General features: G+C 57.0%; 3 protein-coding genes across 6 annotated transcripts; 2 read left to right on the top strand and 1 right to left on the bottom strand.

Moving 5' to 3' along the window:
• Positions 1-307: 307 nt before the first annotated feature.
• rbm41 (RNA binding motif protein 41) lies at positions 308-3791 on the top strand. 4 transcript variants are annotated; one of them, XM_068744544.1, is made up of 7 exons: positions 308-332; positions 978-1094; positions 1486-1687; positions 1813-2017; positions 2624-3054; positions 3129-3276; positions 3625-3791. In XM_068744544.1, the coding sequence occupies exons 1-7, from the start codon at positions 325-327 to the stop codon at positions 3741-3743; spliced, it is 1230 nt and encodes a 409-aa protein (XP_068600645.1). In that variant the 5' UTR covers positions 308-324; the 3' UTR covers positions 3744-3791. The 4 variants fall into 4 exon arrangements, with proteins under 4 accessions (XP_068600645.1, XP_068600646.1, XP_068600642.1 ...); XM_068744545.1 differs by having other exon boundaries at positions 1813-2021; positions 2613-3054; XM_068744541.1 differs by having other exon boundaries at positions 1780-2017.
• A 713-nt stretch (positions 3792-4504) lies between these two features.
• On the bottom strand, positions 4505-5287 carry cldn2 (claudin 2). The gene has a single exon (XM_068744847.1). It carries the CDS (start codon positions 5285-5287, stop codon positions 4505-4507), a length of 783 nt encoding a protein of 260 aa, XP_068600948.1.
• Positions 5288-9891: 4604 nt separating this feature from the next.
• clip2 (CAP-GLY domain containing linker protein 2) lies at positions 9892-19652 on the top strand. Its single transcript, XM_068744184.1, has 18 exons — positions 9892-9967; positions 10975-11441; positions 12280-12404; positions 13382-13595; positions 13863-14060; positions 14131-14234; positions 14369-14429; positions 14658-14755; positions 14832-14841; positions 16494-16850; positions 16976-17194; positions 17269-17308; positions 17419-17481; positions 17577-17733; positions 18386-18545; positions 18608-18805; positions 18952-19012; positions 19085-19652. The coding sequence occupies exons 1-18, from the start codon at positions 9892-9894 to the stop codon at positions 19099-19101; spliced, it is 2625 nt and encodes an 874-aa protein (XP_068600285.1). The 3' UTR covers positions 19102-19652.
• The last annotated feature ends 1669 nt before the right edge of the window (positions 19653-21321 follow it).

Here is a 21321-nt window from a genome sequence, read left to right as displayed (position 1 = left end):
GGAAGTGCAGAAGCGGAAGAAGGTAAACAAACCTTTCACTTCGTCTCGGTGAGTTCAGAGCATTTTCACAGAACAAAAAGAAATAATCGATAACTGATTTGACACTATTTTTAAAATTCTAAATAACCTAAAGTATTGAATATACGCGTTACACATTTGAGTTTGTGTATCGTTCAATCCTCAGTTTAATATATCGAACATTGCTGCGTTTTATTCTGAAATCCAATCTACATTTCATAAAACATTCAACACGCGATCGGCGATTATTTTTGACTGCAATTCCCATAATGCCTTACTTCGAAATAGGACGTGCGAAGCGGAAGCATGCGACGGTAAGCTGAACTCTCGTTGCAGTGATCGATCCGTCTGATCCCTTTCACATTGATCGTTCAGGCACTCGCGTTGTCATGGAGATTGTTCGGGTACCAACCCGAGTTAGCTGCTCTGTTTCTGCCTCTAAAGTTTATTTTTCACAATTTAGGAAATAAAACAGCTTCATATATAATTACGGTCACGTGTGTGTTACGCGGGTTAGCTTAGCCCGGCTCGTCCGCTAGCGCGCTAGCCGGTTAGCCTCCTGTTTACGTATTAAATAAATAGCATTAATGCTCGCATCTTAGTCATAGTTGGTTTATTCTACGTGCTACTAAAAACATTTAAATCTATCGTTAGAAATACCATCAATATTTTGAAGCGCTGATAATCGAAGATTCTTCGAGCTCTGTAGAAACACCTTTGACTTTATTCACGCACGTTTCATGTCTTTAGTCGCTAACGGAGACATTAATGTCCCTAACGGAGACATTAATGTCCCGTTTCAGCCTCGGTCGGTTTACGATGTTCTTATCGAACAAAAGACGAAACATCGATTTAAGGAGGAAATAATCTGCAGATGAATCTGAGACGGGTCTTTGTTCAAAGCCTGGTCTCTGTGGTCCAGTTCTGGGTCTGTCTCATCACGTCCTCCGTGTCCCCAGAGTGAGCCGGCCGGCCTGTGAGGACGGTCCACTGCTGGACGAGCAGGAGACGGAGGGACAGCGGCAGCTTCACGGCCTCCTGCTGCAGCAGCTGGACACGGGCGTCGACCTCGAGCGGTTCGTGTCCCCGCCTGCGTTCTGTGTCCCCGGCGTTCTGTGTCCTCTTTGTTCTGTGTCCCCGCCCTGATTCTGTGTCCCCGCCTGCATTCTGTGTCCCCGCCTGCGTTCTGTGTCCCCGCCCTGATTCTGTGTCCCCGTCGTTCTGTGTCCCCGCCTGCGTTCTGTGTCCCCGTCGTTCTGGGTCCCCGCCTGCGTTCTGTGTCCCCTTTGTTCTGTGTCCCCGTCGTTCTGTGTCCCCGCCTGCATTCTGTGTCCCCGTCGTTCTGTGTCCCCGCCTGCATTCTGTGTCCCCTTTGTTCTGTGTCCCCGTCGTTCTGTGTCCCCGCCTGCGTTCTGTGTCCCCGGTGGATGCCGGGGACACCGTCCATGTCTGTCTTCTGTCCCACAGCTGCGTCGCTAAGCGGCGCTGCTTCGCCCCGGCCTCCCTCTACCGGCCGTTTGGCGAGCAGGCCGCCGGGGTGAGGAGTCTGTCCCAGTTCCGGGCCCTCCAGGACGGGGAGCAGGAGCCGGCCCGCCTCAGGGAGCTGGGGCTGACCGAAGCCGAGGTCCAGCTGTGGCGGAGCAGAGGCTCGCCGGAGGCGGCGGAGACGGTGAGACGTGATCCGGAGTCCAGGCAGGAAGTGCGTTTATTTACTTCCTGTCTATCTCCGTGAATGGGATCAAATGTCTCTGATGGACAAAGGGCGTGTCACCGACCTCCGCCCGGCTGGTCCAGCCCCGCGGCGTGTCTGCAGCTCCGGGGGCGAAGGAGCAGCGCCTGCAGGTGATCAGAGACAAGATGGAGGCCAGGGCGGAGCTCCTGTCCCGCCCACAGCGCTTCACCTCCAGCCAGCCGCTGTCCCGGCGGGAGATGGAGATCGAACGAGCGCTTTTCCAGGGAAGCGACCGCCTCGGTTTCCTCGCCGCCCTTTACCATCGAGGTACCGGCGGCGTTCAGACTGTTTACCTTGAGGAAAAGGGGGAGGAGCTCCACACACGGGAGCTGCTAACGGCTGCTGCTAGCTGCTAATGGCTGCTGTTGCTAGCTGCTAATGGCTGCTGTTGCTAGCTGCTAACGGCTGCTGCTGCTAGCTGCTAACGGCTGCTGCTGCTAGCTGCTAACGGCTGCTGCTGCTAGCTGCTAACGGCTGCTGTTGCTAGCTGCTGGCTGCTAACGGCTGCTGCTGGCTGCTAGCTGGTAACGGCTGCTGCTGCTAACGGCTGCTGCTGCTAGCTGCTAACGGCTGCTGCTGCTAGCTGCTAACGGCTGCTGCTGGCTGCTAGCTGGTAACGGCTGCTAATGGCTGCTGCTGCTAGCTGCTAACGGCTGCTGTTGCTAGCTGCTAACGGCTGCTGCTGCTAGCTGCTAACGGCTGCTGCTGCTGTTGGTAAAGCAACTGTCTTGTAGACTTTATTTTCTTTATTGATAGGAAGTAAAGCTTTTTCATCGATTCCAGACAAACCTTTATTAACAGGAGCAGACGCCGACATGAAGGAACAGAAGAAAGTTCTGAACATCTCGTCTGTTTTCTTCCTCACTGATGAAGACGGCCAGCAGGGGGAGCCCTCGTCTGACCCGATGGACTCTCTCTACCGAGACGTTCTCCTGGAAGACGGACCCTCGGGACACGATTCTGTCCCAGGAACTCACAGACCTGGACCCGAGCAGTCACATGACCTACGGAGAGACCAATCAGGAGAAGCTCCCGGTCCTCAGGATGTGAGGAGCAGCTCGGCTCCACCGAGTCCGGATTCCCGGGAGCAGCAGCTCCATCCGGACGGCCCGCCTCAGGTAAATATCAGCCGTCCAATCGGCAGCCTGCGTGGAGCGGCGCCGGCGCACCTGGGCGGGCCGTTGACCGTCAGCGGGGAGATCCAGATGATCTCCGACGAGGAAATAACGAAGAACCGTGAATCTGATGAAGGGATCCGGATCATCCCGAGGTTCCGGAACTACGAGCCCGGAACAGCCTCCAAGGTAGGAACGCCGACGCCGAATCAGCTGAAGCTCCACAGGTACCAGCGGCCCCGCCCGTCTGCCTGTCGCTGCAGGTGCTCTGCGTGAAGAACCTGAGCGCTCAGGCATCGGTGGCCCAGCTGGTGGCGCTGTTCTCCAGGTTTGAGCAGGAGGACGGGCCTCCGGTCGTTTACCGCCTGCTGACTGGACGGATGAAAGGACACGCCTTCATCACGCTGCCAGGTGAGAGCGTGGAGGGGCCACGCCTCCGAAGGGCGTCCTTCCCTGTCCTTACCTGTCCTTACCAGCCCTTACCTGTCCTTACCTGTCCTCCTTACCTGTCCTTACCTGTCCTTACCGGTCCTTACCTGTCCTTACCGGTCCTTACCTGTCCTTACCTGTCCTCCTTACCTGTCCTCCTTACCTGTCCTTACCTGTCCTTACCGGTCCTTACCTGTCCTTACCGGTCCTTACCTGTCCTTACCTGTCCTCCTTACCTGTCCTCCTTACCTGTCCTTACCGGTCCTTACCTGTCCTTACCGGTCCTTACCTGCCCTTACCTGTCCTTACCTGTCCTCCTTACCTGTGCAGACGCCGCCGCGGCCCAGAGAGCGCTGCACCTCCTCCACGGATACCGGCTCCTCGGGAAGCCCCTGGTTCTGGAGTTCGGCCGCCGGCGTCTGGATGAAGAACATTCTGGATCCATTTAAACCCGTTTATTTATTCATTTTATAGAAATAAAATGAGATGAAGGAATACGACTGATTTGTTCTTTTATGTCATTATAATTTTCTGCGTCTTTTTCCGTGTCATAAAAGCATTTATTTTGTAAAGATAATTCAAGTCTAACCCAAAGTAAAGATTTAGATCAAAGCCTGATGAAGAATCCCAAATAAATAGTTTTAATATCTTTAGAATTGAAGGTAATTATCATGAATAAAATCTTTCTAAATCCAGCGTGGTCATATTAAATATGCGATCGATAATCTATCGATTAATCCCTCTGCAGTTTCCCTTTGTGGACTCCAGATGGCGCTGTCCGGTCATTATGTTCTAAACACCGAACAGAAGAACAAACAAAACATCAGCTTGTCCTCCGAGGAGGAGGAGTAACGATGAAAGCATGCCCCGCCCCCGCCCGACTCTGATTGGCTGGTATTTCCTGCCTCGGTTAATGGGGTTGGTCTAACTCGGCCATGAAGGGCTGTGATTGGTCGGGCCGCTTCTAACGAGGACTCGACGACCTGAACCCGGAGCGCTCCGGATCGATGGATGAACTCTGATTGGTTGAACCCGGGCCGAGCTTCGTGCGTGTTCCTGGTCTGGTTCTGATCCTAAACGTGAACCCTGACCCGATGACCTCGTTATTGATCGGTCCCGGTTCTTCTGTAAATAAAAAGTCCGACCTGCTAAAATAACAACTTATTTCCTTTATTTCTTTCAGGCATGAATAAAGCAGTGGGGGCGTGGCTCACACGTATCCTGTGATGTCATATCCTGCTGCCGTGGGCTTCTTGCCCTCGTGGACTCCAGGTGTGCTCACGTGGGAGCTGGGGCTGCGGGCCAGCCCGGGCCCCCTGCTGGCTGTGTGGAGGGCGGGGTTTCGGTAGGTCTGCGTTGTCCGCACTCCGCCCCCTGCTGGATATGGATACCCTCCCCCGTACCGCGTGCCCCGCCCACCGTCCTGTTCCTCGCAGCACGACGCGCACAGCATGGCCCCTCCCAGCACGGAGACCAGCGCCGCCGCCAGGCCGACGAACAGACACTCCCCCAGCTCCGCCTTCAGGCTGGCGGGGAGGTCGGGCCGGTAGAAGGTCTGGACCACCTCATGAGTCGTCCACGCCACCGGGATGAGCGCCAAGAAGCCCGCCGCCAGGAACAGGACCCCGCCGGCGCCGGCCACGCGGCTCTTAGCCGCACCCGACCCCTCCAGGCAGAGCGTGCACTGCATCCCCAGGACCGCCACCGCAACGGCGAGGGCGGAGGTCACGGTGGAGATGACCATGAGGGCGCGGGAGGCCTGCAGGTCGGAGGGCAGCGCCAGCATGGAGTTGTAGGTCTCGCACTGGAAGGCGCCCGTGCTCTGGGCCACGCACTCCATCCACAGGCCCTGCATGGTGGCCACCGCCGTCACGATGTTGGAGCCGATGTGGGCGGAGACCCGCCAGTAGGGCAGGACCGTGGCCACCAGCGTTCCCAGCATTCCCAGCAGGCCCAGGAAGAAGCCCATCAGCTCCAGAGCGGCCGACGCCATGACGACGGCTGCGATGGAAGAGACGGAACGAGCAGAGCGATGAAGACAGCGGCGCCGTCAAGCTAATCACACCCAGGTTCATCCAGGCTAGCGGCGCTAACATAGCCTCAATGGTGGAGGCTACGACCGCTAGCGGCGCTAACATGGCCTCAATGGTGGAGGCTACGACCGCTAGCGGCGCTAACATAGCCTCAATGGTGGAGGCTACGACCGCTAGCGGCGCTAACATGGCCTCAATGGTGGAGGCTATGACCGCTAAACATTTTACTGGAGTAAACCTTCAATGCTAACCTGCTAAAGCAGCTTATTTCTTTTTCGTTCCTTTTTTGTGGGGACGGGGCTTTTAGCTAGCTAAACATCAAACGGATGTACCCAGTTCTTGCACAAGCAAATATTCCCACCAATGTTGGGAGCTAACTGTTGGCTAATTTAGTCGATCAACACAACATTCACCCCGCATGCTAGCAACTGGTGTATTTGTTAGCTCGCTATCCAGGAGCAGGCTAAATTAGTGACGAAAACACCCCCAGAACCATTAGCTTTGTTAGCTCGCTAGCTGTGTAGCAGGCTAATTTAAAGAAGCGTCTGCTGCCGTGGAAACGAGCCCCAGCAGTTTGTTGAATAAAGTTAGCTGTTAGCTTGATTCGTCTCTTTGTCTGTCGTCACATGATCGACTGGCAAAAGAGACTCAAACCTCAGAAGTATTGATCGGCCCGCCTCCTTATCAGGCCAGATGCTAATCAATGTGGGTCACTGCCTGCTGACACAAACCACCTGAGACTGTTTTACTTTGTGTATAAAAAGATGGAAATGAAAGGTTTTAAATAAGCTAACGGTTAGCATATTGTCCAAACTGAAGAGGCGTTCAGGTGAAGTCAGGAAATCCCGGCTGCGACGGTCCGTTTCGACGTTCCATCGCGTCGCCTGTCGTTACCTGGGAGAGCTTCTGGTTCCGGTTAAAGCCGCCGCCGGACCGGTGGAAGAGGAAGAGGAGGAGGAGGAGGAGGATGAAGCCGCTGGGTTCGAGGAGCTTCTGTAATCCTCAGTTGGGCCTAAAACACCTGCAGGACACGGTCAGACGTGTCCCAGGTTGTCCCGTCCCGGTCCTGCTCGGATGCTCTGCCGTGTGATCCCAGTCCAGCCAGCCTTCACCTCCCGTTCATCATCATCATCATCGTCACCAGCCGGGTTAATCATTGTCCCCTCGAGGCAGCAAGTCCGTCCTAAAAGACAAACAGCAGTGGGACCGGGGACGTTTCGGGATCGTCCACAGGAAGGAGCGTTTGGGTTCAGAACCTCCAGACCTGCATCAGGGAGGAAGGAACGTTCACCTTGTTCATCTTCATCTTCCTCCCTCAGCGCTTCCTCCACCTTCATCACGTCGACATGAAAACAGTCAGATCTGTGCTAATGCTAGCCATGCTAATGGGGAAGCTAGCAGTTCACAATTTAGAGACAGAGAAGAGGAGTTTGACAGAACCTGGCAGACGCCATACTTTAATTAAATTAACCCTTTCATCCGACAGCAAACTCCTCCTCTTCGTCATCATCATCATCATCATCAGCTGTTTGCTGGACTCAGAGATCTAGTCCCGAGCTGACGTACGAACCGCTTCAGTGCCGCTCCGGAGACTTCCTGGCGTTCCCGTGTCGTCTCCCATGGGCGTCGGCTCGGTCGCTGGTGCGACCCGGTTTGCTGCCGGGCCGGTCCTGGAGCTGGAGCCTTTGGGTTCTAATCCCTCACATAGCAGCAGCATCATAATGGGATTAGCGTGTAATCCAGTCACCTCCCCTGCGTGAGCTGGATTGAGGAACACTGGGCCTTTATTGGGACCCACAGAGGCCCATTATCTGGACCGGCTGCATGCTAATGAGCGGTTCTGCTCAGATGGACCTGCTGACTGGCTATAGGTTATGTAACATCATCCGTTATGCTAATCACAACACAAAGCTGAGATGTTAGCCTCAACACAATGCTTTTTGGCTTTGTTAGCTCGCTAACTGTCCAACAGGCTAATGCTAATCAAAACAAAAAATCAAAATTATATTTTTTAGTTTGCTAATTGCTGAGGAAGCTAATTCAGAGTCACAGCCTGCACCGCAACCATTAGCCTCAATGCTAGCCAGAACATGCTGTTTAGCTTCATTAGCTGGTGACTCAGCTTTAATTCATTTACATGCATTTAAAGACGCACTAAATGCATTCTAGTTGCTCTGATTTCCTCTAAATGTATAAATAAACGCTCTTTTCATGGGCGGGTCTTCGTTTCATTAAATACAAACCAAACATTTCAATGAATTGACGTCTGGAACTTTAAACTGCGTCACGCCTTTTTAAACGGAACATTTTCCGGAAGCTTCCGTTGCTGTTCCGGGAAACCTTTCCGTCTCCCATTAAAGCTCCAAGCCTGACCGTTAGCTACGTGCTAACACCCGTAGCTCGGAGGCTTTAAACAGGGATCGACAGGGAATCAGTGCATAGAATTAGGTTGACACACAATTCCTTTTCTCAGGAACGTGAGGTTTTATCAAACAGGTATTTAACCATAGAGATTTATTTATTTACAAATATTCATTTCACGTTCATTAACCCACAAATGCAAATTTTAATCTCGACCACGTGGGGGCGCTGACTGAAAATATGACGGCTGCTCTCTTTCGCGGTCAAGTTGTCAAACTGGGCCACGCCCAGTAGTAGACACACTGACCAATCCCATTGTTCACCTCTGTGGAGTTATGGGTCAACTGACCAATCATAATCGGTTATAGACCTGCACTTTCTTTTTGCGGAATACGTCTGGCCACACCCACAAAAGGACAAATATGACAATAAATCGTCCCAGCGGGGTCACGTGACGACCCCGATCACAACTATAGGTGGTTATGAATGGTTCGATCTGTCTTCTCTACATCCAGTGTGTTTCAAAGGTCGTATATTCGTGTGTAAACGCTCTAAATCTGGTTTGAAACGAGCGTCAGAGATTCCCGCGCGAAACGTCATTGAGAATAGCTTCTATTTCTCCTTTTCTTGCCGTTGAAGCAAACTAGACGATTTTAATGTGCCGAGAAGTATAGGAATGAAGGGATGACGTCACTCCTCCGTTCGGCAGTGATGTAATATTTAAAGAGGCACTTTATGCGTGTTATTCTTTCACTTATCGATAAACGGAAGCGTTCTCGTCGGCGACGCCGTCTCCACCGGAGATAAGCAGCAGCGGGCGCGGCGCCTTAGATGTGGCGTGTTACCGGGAGAAACGTTGTTCTGCCGTTGTCTTTATTTAGGCCGAATAATAAACAAAGCGTCGTTAATTGGGAAGCGAAACACCGAGTCATGCTACGTCATCACGTATTTGACAGAAGAACGAACGGCGGCTCAGACGCCGGTGCTCCGAACGGAGTACGTCACTGAGCGCAGCTCGCCGACCCCCAGGAGGCTCCGCGCTCCAGCCCCTTTGTTCGGTCGCGCCGGCGGGCGGATGTGCTAACCCAGCCGGTGTGCTAACACCGTGAAACCACCCGTTAATCCAGAACCGGAAGACCGAAAAGTTGCTGCTGGTGCCGCCTCTTCTGTGAGGCACGCGGGACGTGAGTGCGCGTGTCCGCCCGCTGTGGGACGCGAACCGGCGGCTAAGCGCTAACCGGCCACCGGGCTGCCGCGGACGGTCCATCCTCCCGCTCAGCATCCGGAGGAGCATCCCGGGGAGGGAGGCCGGTCCCCGGAGCCCCGGACCCCCGGAGCCCGGACCCCCGGAGCCCGGACCCCCGGAGCCCGGTGAGGCTTTATGTCCTTTCAGCAGGGAGGGGTTCGGGGGGGGGGTTCGGGGGGGGGTTCGGGCGGGCGGCGCGGATCACGCTGCCGCAGCGCGACGCAACAATGGATCCAAACCGAACCGGGTCCTGATCAGAAAGAGAACCGGGAGAGGGACCGGTCTGGATCGATACGCACACGCACGCACACGCACACACACACACATGCGCGCACACGCCGTGTCCGTGGACCGGGCGTGTGCTGGTATTACTGTAGAGCTGGTCGGTGACTCGGGCAGCATGACGTCACAGGTTCGGTCCTGCCTTGCTCGGAGGCACTGCAGCAGAGACTCTGTATGGTTCCCGACATCTACGTTAGCTAACGAATGCTAAGCATTGTTATAGCTGTGCTAATGCTAAGCTAATGTTAGCTTTATTCTGACGTGAAGCTCCAATATTTAACCAACGACCAATCAGCGAACCCCCTGCTCTCATTGGTCCATTCATGTGCAGCTATTTGTGGTAGTTTAGACCCCAGCAGGAAACTACTACTGCTACCAACACAAGTATTAATACTGCAGGTTGGAGGAGTACACTATTTAAGTACTTAGTAGTATGTAAAATACTGCTGAGTACTACTTGACCTGCAGCCCAGCCGATCCGACTTCCTGTGTGATTCCAGTACTGCTACTGGTACTGCTGCTAGTACTGGTACTAGTACTGGTACTGCTACTGGTACTGCTACTGCTAGTTACTCAGGACTGGACGCCACTCAGAATGTCCTGTTTGTCTGTCCCCCAGCAGCTGGACATGGACCGGACCAGCCCCGTCTCTCAGGTCTCTGCTCCACTAGAATCATGCTGAAGTCCAGCGGCCTGAAGGCCCCCGGCCGGGGGGGCAAGCGGACCTGCAGCCCCGTCGCCCCCAAAGACAGTAAGTTCCTTCCTGCTCATCAGCGGAAGGCCTGGGGGGTCAAGCCCCCGGAGAACACAGCTGGGGGGGCGGCCTCAATTCAGCCAACCACAGAGCTCTAGCAGGGCTAACGAAGCGCATGATCAAACACTAATTATTTTTAATTATTATTATTTAGAAAAGGAACTTTTACAATTAAGACTTAAATTTGGTGGACCTAAGTATAACAGCTAATGTTAGCATGTCTGCAGCTAGCACTGAGTTGAATTGAATTAGCGCCCCGGACAAGATGACATCACTCAAACCCGTTTGTGGGAGGAGCCTCCGGGTGTGGTTTTCCTTCGTGTGCAAAATGCCTTGAAATGAAAGAAGCTAATCAAACGAGCTCAGCCCCCTCCACCTGTTAGCGTCCCCAGCTAACCAGTGAGCGGAGCGTTTCCTGGTCGCTAACGTTGTTGTTGTTGTTGTTGTTGTTGCGGCTTACACAGATGGAGCTTCTTTGCTAATCAAGCTAAAGGCTAAAGTAGCATTTTAAATAACGAGTAGATTCTGCTCGAGATTTGATCAAACCTTCAAGCTAACGTCAGGGTCAAACCCGAAAGCGTCTCACGTTACAACATATGGCAGGGACTGAGGCGTAAAGCAGAAGCATCGGGGCCCGGGGGGCCCCAGACCCGGGGGACCCCAGACCCGGGGGACCCGGTCTCAGGGCACCGACCGACTTTTACCGCATGCTAATGGTGCGCGGCTCGTTTTACAGGCGGCTGTGGAAGGAAAGCAGCTCATCCATGTCAGGGGGGACGGGACGGGGGACGGGACGGGGGGACGGGGGGCTTGGCACGACCGTCGCTGACCCACTTCTGAGGGGACCGGGTCCTGGAGGCTGCCACACGAGCAGGTTTTCATCCCGTGTGAAGACGGTTCTGTGATGTCCTCACAATGGATCCAGTGATGGGGGGGGGGGGGGGGGGGGGGACAATCCGCAGCATTCATGGACGTCTTATGTCAAACGTCTTCTTCTTCTCCAGATTGTCCAGTCAAGTCCACCACGCCGCCGAAACTCTCTGAAGACGGGGACGATGTCCTCGGGGACTTCACGGTGGGCGAGCAGGTCTGGGTCAACGGCGTCAAGCCGGGGGCCGTCGCCTACCTGGGGGGGACGCAGTTCGCCCCGGGACAGTGGGCGGGCGTGATCCTGAACGACCTGCGGGGGAAGAACGACGGCTCGGTGGGCGGCGTGCGCTACTTCGAGTGCCAGCCCCTCCAGGGCATCTTCACCCGCCCCTCCAAGCTCAGCAGGCAGCCGGTGGGGGAGGGAGGCGACGCCCACTCCACGGACTCCGCCTCCACCCAGCGGGTGGCGGTGGTGCCGCTCAGAGAGGGTCTGCTCAACAGCGCCGTGAAGACGGGCTACGAGTCGGGGTCCAACATGTCTGACAGCGGGTCGGTCAAGAAAGGCGGGGACAAGGATCTACGAGTGGGAGACCGGGTTCTGGTGAGTGGGTTCAGGTTCTGGTCCAGGTCCACGCGGTGAAACGGTCCAGGTCCACACGGTGAAACGGTCCAGGTCCACACGGTGAAACGGTCCAGGTTCACGCGGTGAAACGGTCCAGGTTCACGCGGTGAAACGGTCCAGGTCCACACGGTGAAACGGTCCAGGTCCACACGGTGAAACGGTCCAGGTCCACACGGTGAAACGGTCCAGGTCCACGCGGTGAAACGGTCCTTTTTTCCAGATGCTTCCGTCCGGCCCGGTTCAGATGGAGACCGGCGGCCCGAGAGACTTTCAGCACTTCGGGGAGGAGAGACGGCGCTGACGCATTGATTGGTGATCTATTGATCAAAGCGGAAGGATCCGGATAAGGAATGCATTTTTACGTTTGCCGTAGATTGAAACTCTACGGAGTCTGATTATTTATTGATTAATCTGACGAGGAAGGTGATTGGTTCTTGAGAAACATGAATGGATCGTGTTGCAGCGACGCTCCCGTTCGACTGGACGAAGTCCTGATCAGGAGCGTCTGCTGGTATTGATCTGATCCTGTTGTTAGCCCGCTTCCGTTGGGAGGAGCCGGCTTCCAGGTCGGAACACCGACTCAGGCAGGTCGTCATATCCCGGTTTTCCCCGTGTGGGTTCTCACGGCGGCTCGTCGTGATTGGCTGTCCGTCCCCTGACGTCACTTTGATGCTAAGACGTCCAACCGACTGTTGGACCGACCGGCCTCTGCGGTTCAGGACAATATTTGTATTGATAACTGATGGTGTTACTAACGGCAACCATGGCGTCCTTCTGTCCTCCGCCGACTGAAATGCGTTTGGCTTCTGCGTCCCAGGTGGGAGGGTCCAAGATGGGAGCCATCCGCTACATCGGGGAGACGGACTTTGCTAAGGGGGAGTGGTGCGGAGTGGAACTGGACGAACCTCTGGGGAAGAACGATGGAGCAGTCGCCGGGACAAGGTACGCGCCATTTCAGGCTCCTCCCCTTTTACCCTAACAGGAAGTCGATGAGACATCTGTGGATCTATTTCCTGTTTGTTCACATAACAACACTTTTTGACTTTTACCAGTTCGTCAGCCTAGCAGCAGCCGATAGCGAGTATGCTAACCTCAGCCTAGCAGCAGCCGATAGCGAGTATGCTAACCTCAGCCTAGCAGCAGCCGATAGCGAGTATGCTAACCTCAGCCTAGCAGCAGCCGATAGCGAGTATGCTAACCTCAGCCTAGCAGCAGCCGATAGCGAGTATGCTAACCTCAGCCTAGCAGCAGCCGATAGCGAGTATGCTAACCTCAGCCTAGCAGCAGCCGATAGCGAGTATGCTAACCTCAGCCTAGCAGCAGCCGATAGCGAGTATGCTAACCTCAGCCTAGCAGCAGCCGATAGCGAGTATGCTAACCTCAGCCTAGCAGCAGCTGATAGCGAGTATGCTAACCTCAGCCTAGCAGCAGCCGATAGCGAGTATGCTAACCTCAGCCTAGCAGCAGCCGATAGCGAGTATGCTAACCTCAGCCTAGCAGCAGCCGATAGCGAGTATGCTAACCTCAGCCTAGCAGCAGCCGATAGCGAGTATGCTAACCTCAGCCTAGCAGCAGCCGATAGCGAGTATGCTAACCTCAGCCTAGCAGCAGCCGATAGCGAGTATGCTAACCTCAGCCTAGCAGCAGCCGATAGCGAGTATGCTAACCTCAGCCTAGCAGCAGCCGATAGCGAGTATGCTAACCTCAGCCTAGCAGCAGCCGATAGCGAGTATGCTAACCTCAGCCTAGCAGCAGCCGATAGCGAGTATGCTAACCTCAGCCTAGCAGCAGCCGATAGCGAGTATGCTAACCTCAGCCTAGCAGCAGCCGATAGCGAGTATGCTAACCTCAGCCTAGCAGCAGCTGATAGCGAGTATGCTAACCTGATAGCGAGTATCCTCCTCCTCGTCCCCCTGCAGGTATTTCCAGTGTCCTCCCAGGTTTGGCCTGTTCGCTCCGGTCCACAAGGTGATCCGCATCGGCTTCCCGTCCACGAGTCCAGCCAAGGCCAAGAAGAGCAAGAGGGTGGCCATGGGGGTGTCCTCTCTGGTCCACAGCCCCAGCAGCTCCTCCATCAGCTCCGTCAGCTCCGTGGCGTCCTCCGTCAGTGGACGGCCGAGCCGAGCCGGACTGGTAAGACACCGACAGTCACATGACCAGGGACCGGTTCAGTTCTGGGTCCCTGAACCTGATCAGACCTGAGAAAGAACTCAGAGAAGCAAAGTTGACTTCCTTCAGTGTCAATCCTCTAAGTCCCTGTCCCCTGTCCCCCTAAGTCCCTGTCCCGCTGGCTCCCTGTCTTTGGATTGGGTTTATCTCCTGCTTTGGTCTGGAATCGTTCCAGGAACCAGGAACCTTGTTGTCTTTTCCAGGACGTTAACGTTCTATTCCCCATCACAGCTGACGGAGACGTCGTCCCGCTACACCCGAAAGATCTCCGGCACCACCGCCCTGCAGGAGGCGCTGAAGGAGAAGCAGCAGCACATCGAGCAGCTGCTGCTGGAGCGGGACATCGAGCGGGCCGAGATGGCCAAGGCCACCAGCCACATCTGTGCGGTGGAGGCGGAGCTTAGCGCCGTCAAGGTGCTGCACCTGCAGGTAGGCGTCGGCCGGACCGGCGCCCGGCGCCGGGCGGGGCCGGCTGACAGTGTTTGTCCAATGTCCACAGTACGTGACGGAGAACGAGGACGGCCTCCGGCAGGTCGAAGCCCTGCTGGCGTCCACCAGGAAGGACAAGCTGGAACTGGCCAATCAGCTGGAAGAAGAGCGAAGGTGCGTTTACACCTGAAGACGCGGCTCGGCCCCCTGAACAGATGTCCCGCCCCGAGCTAATCAGTTAGCGTAGCCGAGGACGGGGACGGGGGCGGGGTCGTTACGCCCGCCTGCTAACGCTCATGTTTTCACAGGAAGGTGGACGACCTGCAGTTCAGGGTGGAGGAGGAGTCTATCACCAAGGGAGACCTGGAGGTATTGATCACGCCCACTGATCAGAATATTTAAATAGTGATCAGCTGGTTTGTTTAATGTTAGCTTCCTGCTACATCAGCTGCTGCTGGGTAAATAAAGCCAGGCTCTGGTTCCCCCTAGTGACATCACAAAGGGCTGATTGTTTTGTGATCAGCTTCTCCTCTTCATCGGACGCAGGTGTCCCCTCCGTCCTCATCGTCCCTCTGTCCTTCCTCGTCTCTGTCCCAGACTCAGAGGACGTTGGGACGTCTCCACGTTCGGCAGCTCGAGGGGAACCTGCTCCTCGAAAAGTCGAGAGCAGAGCTGCTGCAGAGAGACGTGGAGACGTGGAGACGAGGAGACGAGGAGACGAGGAGACGAGGAGACGAGGAGGGTGACTTGTCTTCATCGCGCTGCCTGTAGCCGCCGCCCCGTCTGGACGGCGGCACGTTGATGCTGCTTCATGGACAACATGTCCCCGATTGGTCCAACGCGAAGCTGTGTGGAACCACGACAACAAAACGACATCCGTAGCAACCGTCCCAGCGTGCTGTTGCCGTAGCAACCGCCTCGCTGGCGGTTGAGGACGTCTTAAATACCGATTTGTCCTGTCCAGTCTGTTGTCCTCAGTCGGTGCCGTGGGTTCCCAGAACGCTCCCGGGTTCCTCTGAACGCTCCCGGGTTCCCCTCTGAACGCTCCCGGGTTCCCCCTGAACGCTCCCGGGTTCCCTGAACGCTCCCGGGTTCCCCTCTGAACGCTCCCGGGTTCCCCTCTGAACGCTCCCGGGTTCCCCTCTGAACGCTCCCGGGTTCCTCTGAACGCTCCCGGGTTCCCCCCTGAACGCTCCCGGGTTCCCCTCTGAACGCTCCCGGGTTCCCCCCTGAACGCTCCCGGGTTCCCCTCTGAACGCTCCCGGGTTCCCCTCTGAACGCTCCCGGGTTCCCCTCTGAACGCTCCCGGGTTCCCCCCTGAACGGCTCCCGGGTTCCCTGAACGCTCCCGGGTTCCCCTCTGAACGCTCCCGGGTTCCCCTCTGAACGCTCCCGGGTTCCCCTCTGAACGCTCCCGGGTTCCCCTCTGAACGCTCCCGGGTTCCTCTGAACGCTCCCGGGTTCCCCCCTGAACGCTCCCGGGTTCCCCTCTGAACGCTCCCGGGTTCCCCCCTGAACGCTCCCGGGTTCCCCTCTGAACGCTCCCGGGTTCCCCTCTGAACGCTCCCGGGTTCCCCTCTGAACGCTCCCGGGTTCCCCTCTGAACGCTCCCGGGTTCCCCTCTGAACGCTCCCGGGTTCCCTCTGAACGCTCCCGGGTTCCTCTGAACGCTCCCGGGTTCCCCCCTGAACGCTCCCGGGTTCCCCCCTGAACGCTCCCGGGTTCCCCTCTGAACGCTCCCGGGTTCCTCTGAACGCTCCCGGGTTCCTCTGAATGCTCCCGGGTTCCCCTCTGAACGCTCCCGGGTTCCCCTCTGAACGCTCCCGGGTTCCTCTGAACGCTCCCGGGTTCCTCTGAACGCTCCCGGGTTCCTCTGAACGCTCCCGGGTTCCTCTGAACGCTCCCGGGTTCCTCTGAACGCTCCCGGGTTCCCCCCTGAACGCTCCCGGGTTCCTCTGAACGCTCCCGGGTTCCCCTCTGAACGCTCCCGGGTTCCTCTGAACGCTCCCGGGTTCCTCTGAACGCTCCCGGGTTCCCCCCTGAACGCTCCCGGGTTCCCCCCTGAACGCTCCCGGGTTCCCCTGAACGCTCCCGGGTTCCCCCCTGAACGCTCCCGGGTTCCCCCCTGAACGCTCCCGGGTTCCTCTGAACGCTCCCGGGTTCCCCTCTGAACGCTCCCGGGTTCCTCTGAACGCTCCCGGGTTCCCCTCTGAACGCTCCCGGGTTCCCTGAACGCTCCCGGGTTCCTCTGAACGCTCCCGGGTTCCTCTGAACGCTCCCGGGTTCCTCTGAACGCTCCCGGGTTCCCCCCTGAACGCTCCCGGGTTCCCCTGAACGCTCCCGGGTTCCCCTGAACGCTCCCGGGTTCCCCCCTGAACGCTCCCGGGTTCCCCTCTCATTCCCGTTTCTCCGTCCCTCCTTGTCTCGTCAGCAGACCACCGTGGAGGAGCAGAGTCGCATCGTGCAGCTGGAGGAGGAGCTCGGCCTCGGGAGAGCCCAGATCCAGAACCTCCAGGCTCGTCTCCGCGGCCCCGGCGACGGCCCCGGCGACGGCCCCGCCCCCCCGCCTGAGACCGTCCCCCTGCAGGAGCAGCTGGCGTCGGCGGGACGCGAACACGACAAGGAGAGCAGCGAGCTCAGAGAGAAGTACGAGACGGCGTTGGTGGCGAGCCGGCAGGAAGTGGACGCCCTGAAGACGATGGTGGACCAGAAGAACCGGGACATCAGTGAGCTGAAGCAGAAGGTCCAACAGGCCAGCAGGGACAACCTGGACATGATGTCCTCCTGGAAGGTGCGTGCATTTCAGCCGTCGCTTGATCTGAGCCAATCGGTGACGAGTAGAGCCCGAACGCACCAATGGAGTCTCCCAAACGTGGTCCAATCACAGCAGAGCATTCCTGATCTCTGCCCTCGCAGGCTGCGTTCGACTCGTTGGCGAGCGACCACCGGCGGTCCCTGGAGGCCCTGAAGGCGTCTCCCCCGGAGCAGGACGCCGCCCTGGAGGCCCGGAGGGCGGAGCACCAGCTGGAGAGCGAGAACCTGAAGGCCAAACACAGGATCCAAGCCGCCGTCCTCGCCGCTCGTCTGCAGGACCAGCTGGCGTGGAGGAGCGGGGCGGAGCCCGCGGACGCCAGCGTGAGTGACCAATCAGAACGCCTCCTGCGATCACGTGATCGTCGAGGCCTCACTCTAACGGGGGTCTGTTCCAGGTGATCGAGGAGAAGGAGGGGCTGAGGAGGAATGCCGAAGGTGCCGTCCGTCGTTTGCTGATTGGCTCCAGGATCTTTGATCTTGTTTGTTTGTTTCTGTTTATGATTTTATGAATCTTCTTCTTCTTCTTCTTCTTCGTCTTTCCTCAGAAACGATGGAGAAGCTGCTGAAGCGGGAGAAAGAGGTGTGGACTCTCACCGCCCGGGTCTCAGGTAAACGCTGGCTCCGCCTCCAGGGGGCGGACCTCTGGCGCCCGTGACGCTGCTTGTTAGCGCTCGATCAATAAATAACTTCTCCTCGTCTCCAGCTCTGGAGGCCAAAGTCCGATCCGGAGAAAAGAGATCCGAAAGCCTGGCCAAGGAGAAGACGCGCGTGGAGGCGGAGCTGGAGTCCATGACCAAGAAGTCCCATGATGCATCTGGGCAGCTGGTCCACATCAGCCAGGAGCTGCTGAAGAAGGAGAGGTAGTGACATCACTTCCTGTCTTCACCGATTGGCCCGCTGTTCGTCACCGCGGCACAAAACGGCTAGAATCAAAAGTTAATTATAAAACGAATGACTCTTAAGGATTTCACAAGCCCCGCCCCTCGACCACAGGACGACCCGCCCACCCTCAGACGAGCAACGATGCTGTTTGAACCGCGCTGTCAGTGAACGCAGCACGAGGGACGCGGTTCGGGGGCGGGTTCACGCGGTTCGGGGGCGGGTCCACGCGGTTCGGGGGCGGGTTCACGCCGTTCGGGGGCGGGTTCACGCCCTTCGGGGGCGGGTTCACGCCCTTCGGGGGCGGGTTCACGCCCTTCGGGGGGCGGGTTCACGCCGTTCGGGGGGCGGGTCCACGCGGTTCGGGGGCGGGTTCACGCGGTTCGGGGGCGGGTCCACGCGGTTCGGGGGCGGGTTCACGCCGTTCGGGGGCGGGTTCACGCCGTTCGGGGGCGGGTTCACGCCCTTCGGGGGCGGGTTCACGCCCTTCGGGGGCGGGTTCACGCCCTTCGGGGGGCGGGTTCACGCCGTTCGGGGGGCGGGTCCACGCGGTTCGGGGGCGGGTTCACGCCGTTCGGGGGCGGGTTCACGCCCTTCGGGGGCGGGCCCTGATTCCAGCGCTCGTCTTTCCAGGAGTCTGAATGAACTGAGGGTTTTGCTCCTGGAGTCTCGCCGCCACTCGAGGGACGTGGACGTGGACCTGACCCGAGACGCCCACAAGGCCGAGTGGAGGCAGAAGGAGCAGAAGCTGCAGGAGGACATCGGGACGCTGCGCGAGAAGCTGCTCCTGCTGGTGAGACGACGCCCGTGCCGCTACCGCCTGATCGCCTGTGATTGGACGCTTTTCTGCTCCAGGGTCGTGAGAGGTCTTCGCCCGACCACCGGCGCCACTCCCTGCTGGACCCGTCGGCCGTGGACTCGGAGGTGAGCCGCCTCCGCCAGCGGCTCCTCGGCACCGAGGACGCCCTGAGGAACGCCTTGGAGCACAACCAGCAGGTGGACCAGCTGGTCCGGGCCATGCGGACGCACCCGGACAAAAGTCCCGTGAGTCCCGTGAGTCCGCCGGACGTTGGATTATCGTTTCCTGTACGAGTCATTGATCGCGCAACGGGAATGGTTTTGCTGCCCCCGGTGTCTTCTGGCGGTATTGCACCCTCTCTCCGACCGAACCGATCTGAGAGCACGTCTTTCTCCTTCAGGCACCTGCTGCAAATTCAGCCAATGGGATCCACCCGGAGTCGGACCGCCCCCCAGACGTCGGTAGCGTTCCTCGTCGTTTAGCCGCGATAGCTACGCCGACGCTACTCTGATGTCCTGCTGTTGTCCTTTCAGGATCAGCTCTGATGTGACCTGAGCTGAGCCGCCGCCGCTGCAACCTCTGGGGCGGCGCCAGAAGACTGCCGTTGCAGACGGCACCTATCGGCCAATCACGAAGAGCGTGTAAAGAAACTACAAAGCGAGGTCATGGGTCGGACTCACCTCGGTCCAGACGCCGCTCTGAGCTCTGCGGCTCGTCTCACTTTGGATCCAGAAGACAAATCAGCTGACGAAGAACGATGAAGAAGAGACTCGCTGGCTTCTGATTTATTTATTACTCTTGAATTTGTGATAATCCTCCGTCGCCGCCAGAGAAACTCTCCGGCTGTTTTAGGGCTCCTTTCCCACCTTAATACCTGAGTCGCTGCAGGTAAATATTAACCGACTGTGTGCGAGAATGAGTTTCATCAGAAAGACGAGCAGACTAAACTTCGGAGCGGCGACGGAAACGACGGGAAGATTCAACAATTTGGTCCTCGGAAAAATAAAAGCCCAATAATTTCCGTCTAAATCGCTGTGTGTTCATCTTTAGCCGTTCAGGACAGAGCTAGTCCATCAGCTCGTTCCTAAAAGACAGCTAACAAACCGCTAATACGCAGTCATAGAAAGCTAACGGCTAACAAACAAGTTAATGGTCGCAGAAAGCTACCGGACATTTAGCAGTTAAAGGGTTAACACTGTCCCAGAAGGAAGGAGCTGTGGATCTCATTTAATCATTCTTTACAGCTAAAACACGGCTAGCAACTAGCAAACAGCTAATACACAGTCGTAGAAAGCTAGCGGCTAACAAGCAAGTTAATGGTTGCAGAAAGCTAACAGACAGTTAACAGCTAACTCATGTGAAGCTAATGGCTAGCAAACAGCTAATGCACAGTCGTAGAAAGCTAACAGACAGTTAACAGCTAACTCATGTGAAGCTAATGGCTAGCAAACAGCTAATGCACAGTCGTAGAAAGCTAACAGACAGTTAACAGCTAACTCATGTGAAGCTAATGGCTAGCAAACAGCTAATGCACAGTCGTAGAAAGCTAACAGACAGTTAACAGCTAACTCATAGGAAGCTAACAAACAGCTAACGCTGTTCCGGGATGAATTAAATGATTTTAATCTCTGAACGTAACCTACACATCAGGAACATCAGTTGCCATGGTGATCTGGCCAGGTTAGGTCACCATGCCTCAGGGCTGGGTTGAAGTGACCACTGGTCCGATTCCTTTTAGCCAATCAGAGGACGGCATGAATCACATCTCAGCTCTCCTCTCTGCGGAGCAGATAAACAAAATGTTTGTTTATCTAACATGGGGTCCCGGGCTAACCTGGGGTCCCGGGCTAACATGGGGTCCCGGGCTAACATGGGGTCCCGGGCTAACATGGGGTCCCGGGCTAACATGGGGTCCCGGGCTAACATGGGGTCCCGGGCTAACCTGGGGTCCCGGGCTAACATGGGGTCCCGGGCTAACATGGGGTCCCGGGCTAACATGGGGTCCCGGGCTAACCTGGGGTCCCGGGCTAACATGGGGTCCCGGGCTAACCTGGGGTCCCGGGCTAACATGGGGTCCCGGGGCTAACCTGGGGTCCCGGGCTAACATGGGGTCCCGGGCTAACATGGGGTCCCGGGGCTAACATGGGGTCCCGGGCTAACATGGGGTCCCGGGGCTAACATGGGGTCCCGGGCTAACATGGGGTCCCGGGCTAACATGGGGTCCCGGGCTAACATGGGGTCCCGGGCTAACATGGGGTCCCGGGGCTAACCTGGCTAACCTAGCATCATTATCAAACCCTTACCGAGTCTTCCAAGTGTCCTTTTGGCAACGCTCCCGGTTGGGGGGGGCGTGGACGGCCGGCTGAGACGGACGCTCCCGGTTGGGGGGGGCGTGGATGGCCGGTTGGGGGGGGCGTGGACGGCCGGTTGGGGGGGGCGTGGACGGCCGGCTGAGACGGACGCTCCCGGTTGGGGGGGCGTGGACGGCCGGTTGGGGGGGCGTGGACGGCCGGCTGAGACGGACGCTCCCGGTTGGGGGGCTCCTGCTGCAACGTTTTTGGAGATTGAATCATTAAATATTAAGAACGGAGGAAAGGCCTTTGGTTTTATTTCCCTCTTCGATGCTCAGGGAAGGGTTCAGATCTCATCACAACACGGAGGAATCTTTTCTGATTGGTTCATGCATGCTATGAACTCTGACATCATCAACTGACCTGTGATGATGTCACAAATGGTCAGGCTCTGACCTCGGTTCCAGTTTCCTGGACTT

The sequence above is a fragment of the Brachionichthys hirsutus genome, chromosome 10 (assembly GCF_040956055.1).
Source record: "Brachionichthys hirsutus isolate HB-005 chromosome 10, CSIRO-AGI_Bhir_v1, whole genome shotgun sequence".
NCBI classification, from domain to species: domain Eukaryota; kingdom Metazoa; phylum Chordata; class Actinopteri; order Lophiiformes; family Brachionichthyidae; genus Brachionichthys; species Brachionichthys hirsutus.
The sequence above is the reverse complement of the archived record's forward strand: the minus strand, read 5'-3'. Positions and strand labels throughout refer to the sequence as shown.